Source organism: Hoplias malabaricus, chromosome 5 (assembly GCF_029633855.1).
Source record: "Hoplias malabaricus isolate fHopMal1 chromosome 5, fHopMal1.hap1, whole genome shotgun sequence".
Lineage (NCBI taxonomy): Eukaryota > Metazoa > Chordata > Actinopteri > Characiformes > Erythrinidae > Hoplias > Hoplias malabaricus.
In genome coordinates this window covers 22887072-22897302 of record NC_089804.1, presented here as the reverse complement: position 1 = coordinate 22897302, position 10231 = coordinate 22887072, and the positions used below count along the sequence as shown (strand labels likewise).

The window sequence follows — 10231 nt, the reverse complement described above, 5'->3', positions numbered from 1 at the left end:
GGGAGAGAGTGGGAGAAAGAGGGAGAGAGAGATTGAGACAGAATCTGAGAGGGACAGAAAGAGAGAGAGAAGCTGAGAGAGAGGGAGAGAGAAATGGAGAGAAGCTGAGAAAGAAAGAAAGAGGGAGAAAGACGGAGAGAAGCTGAGAGAGAGAGTGAGACGGAGAAAAAGAAAGGGAGAGAAGCTGAGAGAGAGAGTGTGAGACAGGGAGAAAAAGAAAGGGAGAGAAGCTGAGAGAGGGAGAGAGATTGAGACAGAATCTGAGAGGGACAGAGCATGAGAGAGGGAGAGAAAGAAAGATACAGAGAGAAGCTGAGAAAGAGGGAGAAAAAGAGACACGGAGAGAAGCTGAGAGAGAGACGGAGAGAAGCTGAGAGAGAGACGGAGAGAAGCTGAGAGAGAGACAGAGGGAGAAAAAGAGAGAGAGAAGCTGAGAGAGAGTGAGTTCTGTGCTGGACTGCACTGACCTTAGACCCGTACTCAGACCCGACACCTCAGCGGCGTGTGTTCTGATGTCGGGACATAATCGGGACAATAATTTGCCATGGACCAGTGTTTGCTGAAGTGACAGAGTGTTTATTAGGAGCCAGTGATGAACACAGAAGGAAAACCTTGCTGAATTTTTTTCTTTTGTGAAAGTGTCAGATGAGTTTCATTAACGAAGTTGAAACAGAACCCTTCGTCTCTCGGGTCAACAGCAGACCTTTCACTGCAAAAATAACGGTTTCTGAGTGGAATCTGGTTAAATCCACTCAACATTTCAAACTGCTCCATTAAGAGAGTCACATAAGTGTGAATTTACTGAACCTGCTTCCACAGCTGGACCTGCTGTAAACGACCTGTGTCCAGTGAAAGATTAAAAATGAGCAAAAAAGATCTGCTAAGAACCAGAGACAAACAAAACAAGAGAAAAATTTTGGTGAATGTGTGTCACCCTTAGTACAGCGCTCTCAGAGGGAAAACACATACAGAGATTTAAGACGATTTCACCAGAATAATCCATTATTATTATTATTATTAATATTTTTGTGTTGGACCCATGTTTTTGAAACCTGACGTGAAGCTCTTGCTGATGTTTATGAGCTCATTATAAGCTCTGTTCTCTTCCGCAGAGGGTTTCCACTGGGTCCAGGTTCAGATGCTTTCATCGTCGCTCATGTCCCAGATCTAGAGAGAGAGAGAGAGAGCGAGACAGAGACAGAGCGAGAGTGAGACAGAGAGACACAAAGAGCAAGAGAGAGAGAGAGACAGCGAGAGCAAGACACAGAGAGAGAGAGACACAGAGAGAGAGAGAGAGAGAGAGAGAGCGAGACAGAGAGAGCAAGACAGAGAGAGAGAGAGAGAGCGAGACAGAGACACAGAGAGAGAAACAGAGAGAGAGAGAGAGAGCGAGACAGAGACACAGAGAGAGAAACAGAGAGAGCAACAGAGAGAGAGAGAGACAGAGAGAGAGAGAGAGAGCGAGACAGAGACACAGAGAGAGAAACAGAGAGTGAGACACAGAGAGCAACAGCGAGAGAGAGAGACAGAGAGAGAGAGAGAGCGAGACAGACAGAGAACGAGACAGAGAGAGAGAGCGAGACAGAGAGAGCGAGAGAGAAACAGAGAGTGAGAGAGAGAGAGACACACAGAGAGAGACCGAGACAGACAGACAGAGAGAAAGAGAGAGAGAGCGAGACAGAGAGAGAGAAAGTGGAAAAATAATAAATTATTTCAGCTACTTTGTGGTCTACAGTGTGCATAATCTCTATAGAACGGTGCACTCTGGAGCAGCTTACACATGAGCCTCTCATGCCCAATGCCAGACTCTCCCTGAAGGGTTAAACCCCACCCAGCACTGAGCTGTGAAGCAACGGAACTATTTTCTGGGGTGAGCAGTGCCCTATCATTACATTTGGAATGAGTTTGGATTCAGAGCTAATCACCCAACAGCTGAAATCCATCAAATCCTCACAGAAATGGACAGCGTTCCCAATAGAGCAGAAGTTGTTGCAGTAGCAGAAGGCAACAAACTTCTGATTAATGCCCTTCACCGCAGACGTAAGGTTAGCTGAAGAGGGCTCTGAACGTTTGGCCGCAATGAGTGACTGGACCCTTCTGAGGTGGTGGATTGAACATGGAGCGATGGACACTTGAAGTCTCTGTAAATCATTGGTGCTGAGTGCAGCTCCTGAGGAAAAGATTCATGTTTAAGATATAAACCCCTGCTGTTATCAAGTGCAGCTGAGTCTTATTTGAACTTATTTAAAATTACAAACCAGAGGTGGGTCAGGCTTCAACGATAATTCACTAATTATGCAGAAGGTAAACAGAGTGATGGAGAGTGGGTCAAAGAGGACGCCAGGGTTTAGCGCAATATAAGACTGGCGTGTTCTGGAGGGTCTTCAACAACCGTGACGCAAATCAAACAGAGAATTCTGACAATCAAATATCCAGTTTTCAGTGTTTAGCTTAACGTAAGAATTCTACCAGTGCGTCCTGAATAAAAGACAACAGCACAGAAGGTGGCAATGATTCAGAAAGTTTAAGAATAGGAAAGATGTGTGTCATCAGCTGAGAAGTGGAAATTAAGGCCTTGAAAATGAATAATGTTTCCAAGCTGCAGTGTATACATAAGAAATAATGAGGGGCCAGAAATAGAGCCTTGAGGAACTCCCTGAGTAACAGGTTAGAGGTGTTCAGAAAATCTTGCAGCTGGGAGGCAACAACCCTCGCAAGAACTTTAGAGACAGGTCTAACATTTCCAAAACCAAGCGATCGATGCGAGGATTCATCATCACCACCACCATCACTACCATCTTCATCATCATCATCATCATCACCACCAACATCGCTACCATCTTCATCATCATCATCATCACCACCAACAACATCGCTACCATCTTCATCATCATCATCATCACCACCAACATCGCTACCATCTTCATCATCATCATCATCACCACCAACAACATCGCTACCATCTTCATCATCACCTTCACCACCATCATCATCATCACCACCACCACCATCACTACCATCTTCATCATCATCATCACCACCACCAACATCGCTACCATCTTCATCATCATCTTCACCACCATCATCATCATCACCACCAACAACATCACTACCATCTTCATCATCATCATCATCACCACCACCATCACTACCATCTTTACCACCATCATCACCACCACCAACATCGCTACCATCTTCATCATCATCTTCACCACCATCATCATCATCACCACCAACAACATCACTACCATCTTCATCATCATCATCATCACCACCACCAACATCACTACCATCTTTACCACCATCATCATCATCATCACCACCATCACCACCATCTTCATGATCATCATCATCATCACCACCACCACCATCACTACCATCTTCATCATCATCATCACCACCACCAACATCGCTACCATCTTCATCATCATCTTCACCACCATCATCATCATCACCACCAACAACATCACTACCATCTTCATCATCATCATCATCACCACCACCAACATCACTACCATCTTTACCACCATCATCATCATCATCACCACCATCACCACCATCTTCATGATCATCATCATCATCATCATCACCACCACCACCATCTTCATCATCATCATCATCATCATCATCACCACCAACATCACTACCATCTTCATCATCTTCACCACCATCACCATCATCATCATCACTGACTGTATCGATGCTGTAGATGCAGTGATGGCCTGGTTTCAGTTTCCAACACTGTAAAGAAATCTCCCCATGTTTCTCCATGTTTCTAAACTAAGCCACTGATTCTCTCTGTACCTTCCCATGAGCCCCGTGTCCTAACTGCTTTACCCTTTAACTCCTACATAATAATTCATAACGTCAGACTGTAGCCGGTACGATCTCTTACAGTTACAGCGACGTCCATAACAGCCTGGAAATGTTGTTACTGAGGTTTGAAAACACAGATGCAGCTTTTATTAATGTGTGTGTGTGCGTGAGAGAGAGAGAGAGAGAGAGAGAGAGAGAGAGAAAGAGAAACACACAGAGCTTGGACAGAAGTTCACTCCTGCTGTAGCTGTGATAAATGTGTGTGTATATACACAAATCTTATTTTGCTTTATACCCAAATACAGTGTGTACACACACACACACACACACACACACACACACACACACACACACCTGGCTGTGAAAAGCCACCATGTCATTGACATGCAAATAAAAACACCACTGCCAAAAAAATGGAGAAAGACCCACAACAGAGCTTTGAAGTCTCTGCCAAAGTCAAAAAACAAGAAAGAACCTCAGAGAGAGAGAGAGAGAGAGGGAGAGAGAGAGAGAGAGAGAGAGAGAGAGAGAGAAAGAGAAAGAGAGAAAGACAGAGAGAGAGAGAGAAGAGAACAGGAGAGAGAAAGACACAGAGAGAGAGAAAGAGACAGAGAGAGAGAGAGAGAGAGAGAGAGAGAGAGAAAGGGAGAAAGACAGAGAGAGAGAGAGAGAGAGAAGAGAACAGGAGAGAGAGAGAGAGAGAGAGAGAGGAGAGAGAGAGAGAGAGAGGAGAGAGAGAGAGAGAAGAGAACAGCAGAGAGAGAGAGAGAGAGAGATGTGGTGCCAGTATGTGGTGGTGACTAAATCTGCCAAAACTAAAAATAATAAGTGGAATTAAAGAAAGGAAAAAAAAAGGAATGAGGAATATAACAACAATAAATAAATAAATGACTTTGTATGGAACAGAAAACCAAAAACAAATAAATAAATCCAGTGGGGTATTAATAATATTTATAATGTTTATATTTATGCATTTTTTAAAATTTTGTGCATTAATTTATTACACAATATATTTATTTCTGTAATATTTACTCTTTATATTCTCTCCTACATAATACTTTTTTGTTAATTATTATTTTCTGTATTTATATTTTAGACTTTTGTTTGATTTACCGTTTCATTTATTAATTTCTTTATTTCCTCCTCAGTGTGCTAATGACAAAACATGGGCATGGGCTTTTTTTTTCACCTTCAGGCTCAAGCTTTTGCTCAATTCTTTCACATTTGCAGCTCATTTTGATGTTTGTGAGCTGTGTATGGACTGAGTGTGCTGCTCCGTCTCTGGGAGCAGAAGCTCCGCGTAGAGAGAGCAGTGTCTCCCACAGCTCCATTTCTGGGAGTGCTGCTATGGGAACATCAAGGCCTCCATCACTATACTGTGGAATATCGCTGCATCGGGCATGAGAATGTTTAGACTGCGTGACATCACTGATGGACAGCTCCCTAATTGTCATAAGAGCAAGGAAAAGTGGAAAAAAATAAACTGGGAAATAAAAAATAGTAAAAGAAATAAAAGAAAAAAATAATAAAATAATAAAAATACATTAAAAAATGTAAAAAATAAATAAATAAAATAAAAATATTCAGGAGAGAGAAATGTAAACTATAAACACATGCAGGTAAACAAACGTTTTAATTCATTTAAATATTTTTATATTTATTTATACATGTTATAATCATTATGGAGGAAATTAATTTTACTGAGTCATTTATTCATTTATTGATCCACAGCTATCAATCTTTTAATGTCTCTCCTCACTGCTGTGAGCACGGGTCGCTGTAAACAGCAGATCATTGTAATTGAAAGGTTCTGAACAGTTCTGTTTAGAGGCGGAGAGCACTGCTGTGGTGTGTGTGGTGTTTTGACCAACGACGACTCAGAACTGTGTTCCCTTGTGGAAAAGGGGAAGAAGACCTTGATTATACTTCCCCATGGCTGCAGTGGGCAGCGGTTGGCGCCTGATACCAACGACCCACAGCCTGCTACGGGCCTGGGAACCTCTGTATGAACAGTCTGTGAACACCTGCTCAACATCTCCTCTGAAATGAAGGGCACTGATCAGGAGCGAGTTCCTCTTTTGCTGCAGTAACAGCCTCCACTCTTCTGAGGAGAACGTAGGAAACTCTGAACATCATCTACTCATTCAGTCCAACCCTAAATCTCCAGTTTCCTGCTTAAGGGTGAAGGACTAAGGTGTTCCTTCACGTCTTAAGGTAGTTTAGAGCCCTTAAGCCCTCACACTCTCTCTGTGAGAGAAAGAGGGAGAGAGACAGACCTTCCTCCACTCTGTGATTAGGTTTTGAGTTGGTCCTGAGGAGGATTGTAATTATAAAGGCTGTAATTATGTACACTCTTCTGCTGCAGCAGTCGGTCGTGATAAATGTTTACACACACTCTTGTTTTTTCCTCACACAGATCTCTGAAACGACCCGTAAGGTCTTTGGTCTCAAAGCACCAGGCTCTATAAACGATATTAACAACAAATACAGCCAAATCCCACCCCAAGAATTTGACACACACACACACTACTGTATCTTATTAACTTCTCATAGCACAACATTAAGGCTGTGTTTGTGGATTCATTCAGGGCCGAGTAATGGATACAATGTGGTCAAATCCTAGACTTGATTCTTTGTTTCTAAGGAATATATTAAAACTGTGATGTATGGAACTGCACAATTGATCCATGGTTTGGATGGAACTGTTAGCAATGTTAGTCTTCTCCCACAAACGTGTCCAGAATCGGACCTGGCTGCGGACTCAAGCATTCAGGATGAGCGTGTGTTTCTTCAGCATGGGCTCAGCTTTACACCAGACACCATCATCAAATTTATCCTCATCAGATAGAACAGATAACTGGTGCCCTATTTACTTTCTCATGTTTTAGTTATGGGGCGGCACGGTGGCGCAGCAGGTTAGTGTCGCAGTCACACAGCTCCAGGGGCCTGGAGGGTAGGTTTGTTTCGCGCTCCGGGTGACTGTCTGTGAGGAGTGTGGTGTGTTCTCCCTGTGTCTGCGTGGGTTTCCTCCGGGTGCTCCGGTTTCCTCCCACAGTCCAAAAACACGTTGGTAGGTGGATTGGCGACTCAAAAGTGTCCGTAGGTGTGAGTGTGTGAGTGAATGTGTGTGTGTGTGTTACCCTGTGAAGGACTGGTGCCCCCTCCAGGGTGTATTCCCGCCTTGCGCCCAATGATTCCAGGTAGGCTCTGGACCCACTGCGACCCTGAACTGGATAAGGGTTCCAGATAATGAATAAATGAATGAATGAATGTTTTAGTTATAACCAATTTTAATAAGTAAACAAAAGCCAGATAATCAATTTTAACTCATTATCAAAGCCTTGACAGCAGTGGTGTTATTGTAAAGCAGATATAAGCCAGCACATGCACCAAGACCTTTAGTCATGACACAATAAAACCAATAAGAAAAGACTCAAACCACAGCAGATGCAGGAGCTCTGAAAAAGGCGAATGGATGGGAGTAATTCTGCCCCAATGTCGGTGATATTTAAAAGAAAAGGTGGAGGGCACATTGAATTGTAATGAGCCATTAGGACGCTCCGTCTCCAAATGGACATTAATTCGGCCGAATAATAGCGAACCTGTCCTCGGAAATAGTGCGAAAAAGCTTGTTTGCTTGATGGAGGATGGCGTAGGTTTGAGTTTGTAGTTGTTTATGTAACGACACACACTGGGCTTCAGTTTGTTTCTTCGTTTTCAGAGTCATTACTGAATGGAGAGGGAGATTTTGTACCGTATACACCACAGGCAATTTGATGTCTGGCAGGATTCAACGTTAATGGAACACTTTTATGATTGTATAACAAAGGTTTTCGTTCTTTTTTTAGGCCTTGTATTTTCTGGAAGCGTCTGAAAGTCATTTAGACTGGGACAGGAACATCAGAAACTGCGAGAAACTGCAAAGGAGCCAGCGTTTTCACTCCTAATCAAAGACAACGTCTTCACATCGCGCTCAGTCTGAAACACACTGAAACTAAAAGAAGAAGCAACAACAAAACCAATAAAAAACACTCTGAAAATGTTTACTCTCAAGCACTTTGTGACCTTGGCTTCAGTAAAGGGATAACTTACAGGTCCTAAACAGGTATTAAGCATTTAATCATATTAGCATAATCAGTGGCACCAGTAAGTAACTTGACTCTGAAACTACACATAAATAAATAAATAAATAAATAAATAAATAAATAAATAACACAAAGATTCCAGGCTCCCTCAAGTAAACAAACATTACTCACTACTGCCCTCTAAAGGTGTTCCAGCACCAGTCAGAAGTGTCAGTTGTATCCAACTGTGTTTGGTATTTATAGAAAAGCTGAGTGGTGTTAAACCTTTTTATATTGGTATATTTTTGGATACAAGTTTCTGAACAAGGAGCTGGAGCACTTCAATATCTCAAACTGAAAATGGGCGTGGCATTTCTGAGAATTCTGTGCTGCCTACAGGCACTACACCGACTCCACCTCCGCCCGAACTGTGCAGAACATTTCCAGCTGTATACATATAAGTGTGAAAGGAGAACTCGTAAAAACGGACTGTAATAAAGTAACCAAGAAGCCCTGAGGACGATAGCATCCAAATGTAAGTCAATCAAAGTCTAGCTTTTGGCACAAGGGTGACTACAGGCTCACAGATGCCACATGACACCCCATCACATGACACTTAGCCGTAAACACACTACTGGGTGGTTCCTAAACTCTACAGCAGTCCAAGATCGGAGAAAAACAGGCTCTAACAATCATGGCGAAATGTTGACTTCACATTTAAAGAGCATTAAGTCTCTTCCAAGTAGGTCTTTCCTTTGGTCAGGGATTAATGAGACCATTCATATTAAGATTAAACCCTCACAGCTCTTTTAATGTGGCCGCCACCAGGCCTCGTCCCATCTCCGTGAAACGCTAAAAGCTATCTGCTGTAATTACGGGCAGCTAAACTGCAAATTGGACGCACGCACAATGGCTTACACATGTTGATAGAAACACAAAGTATGTGCATTATCCTCAACCCCTGCCAACTGCAGGGAGGCGTACAACCCATCTGCTTTACATACGGGAACCAGAAAGAGGACGAAAATGAGCCTCCTGCCTTTTAACACCAAAGTGAAGCTGCTGTAAACACGGAGAAGCTTTAATGATTTCAGGGACCACACAAGGTGCGATTTTTCCCCCCCTGTGTTTGTAAGGGATCCTTTGCTTTAAAAGAGAGAGGGAAGTCAGGAAGCATTCGTTTGTGATATCAGAGCACTGACAAAACAGTCATTACAGCACTGCAGGAGGGATATTTGGTAATGTAGCGCGGTGTTGGAGTTAGAGAACTCTAACGCTGAGAGAAGTCTATTGTCCATTGTAACATCCATTGGGAAATTCGCTCCAGATAAATCGCTCTTGCCAAGTGTAATCACAACAAACAGGGAAATAACACCAGAGTAGTTTTCTGTTCATCGGGAGCTGAATCGAGGCCCTCTTTAAAGGAACATGTAAGGAATATTTAATGTAATTGCTGTAAGATCTACTTCAATGTTCATTTGAGAACTTGATGTAGCTGATGAATGGTTGATGTAAAGTGCTTTTAAACATCAAACAAACTTGCTGAACAGATCTCCCTGTCCCTTCTTTACTCATGCTGAAACTCCTTCCCCGGCCTGGGATTGGTCCAACGTTTCCACAGAGCTGTATGACATTTCTCACCTCCGCACGACTGAGTTACAAAGTGGTGAAATACATAACCCACATCATGAATAAAGGTAATAACACAAGAACGATGTCTTCATTCAGTACAGGAGAAGAACAACACTGAAGAACAAGGAGAAGAAGATGATTTCCTTCCAGTCCCAAACTCTCTTCTCCAGGCTGTAGGCCACAGCTGCCCCTTAAATAGGTCTGCATTATTATTCTAACTGTGGATTTCAATTAGTCATTACAACAATCGACACGGAAAAATCGTATGGTCAGCTCCAGTCCTGGAGAACAGTGCATTACTTACATAATTCTCACAGGACCAATATGAGCATAAACATGTTCTACATCTCAGTCACTCGTCTCCAGACCCGAATCAGAAGCAGACACAGAAAAATGTGTGGTCCAACCTTGTCATTGAGCTTCACCTTATTTCTTAGCCTCTCTTCTTTGTAACAGAAAGAATAACAAAGAAGAGGGAGATTAGAAAAGAGGGAGAGCAACAGAAAAAAAACTGTTCATGGCAATGGCAACTGGAAGAGCTCCTCCACCACAGTGACACGACGAATTACGAGTTACTTTTGGCTGCTTTGCGTGAAACAAGAAAGATCTGGTTTTGTGTTACGTTTTTCCAGAAACACACACACACACACACACACACACACACCAGCCAATAATCTCATAACAAAGACGAGGCAGAGAGGGACAAGACCATGTGTTTC

At 42.8% G+C, this 10231-nt stretch overlaps 1 protein-coding gene across 2 annotated transcripts in view; it reads right to left on the bottom strand.

The window, feature by feature from the left end:
* Positions 1 to 489: 489 nt before the first annotated feature.
* The window catches only part of atg7 (ATG7 autophagy related 7 homolog (S. cerevisiae)), a 68496-nt gene continuing 58754 nt past the window's right edge, over positions 490 to 10231 (bottom strand). Inside the window, exon 20 of one of the 2 annotated variants that reach the window (XM_066670340.1) lies at positions 490 to 1167. In XM_066670340.1, coding sequence (XP_066526437.1) covers positions 1135 to 1167 — 33 coding nt within the window. In that variant the 3' untranslated portion in view covers positions 490 to 1134. The remainder of the gene's footprint in view (positions 1168 to 10231) is intronic. The other variant, XM_066670339.1, reaches the window with a different exon arrangement.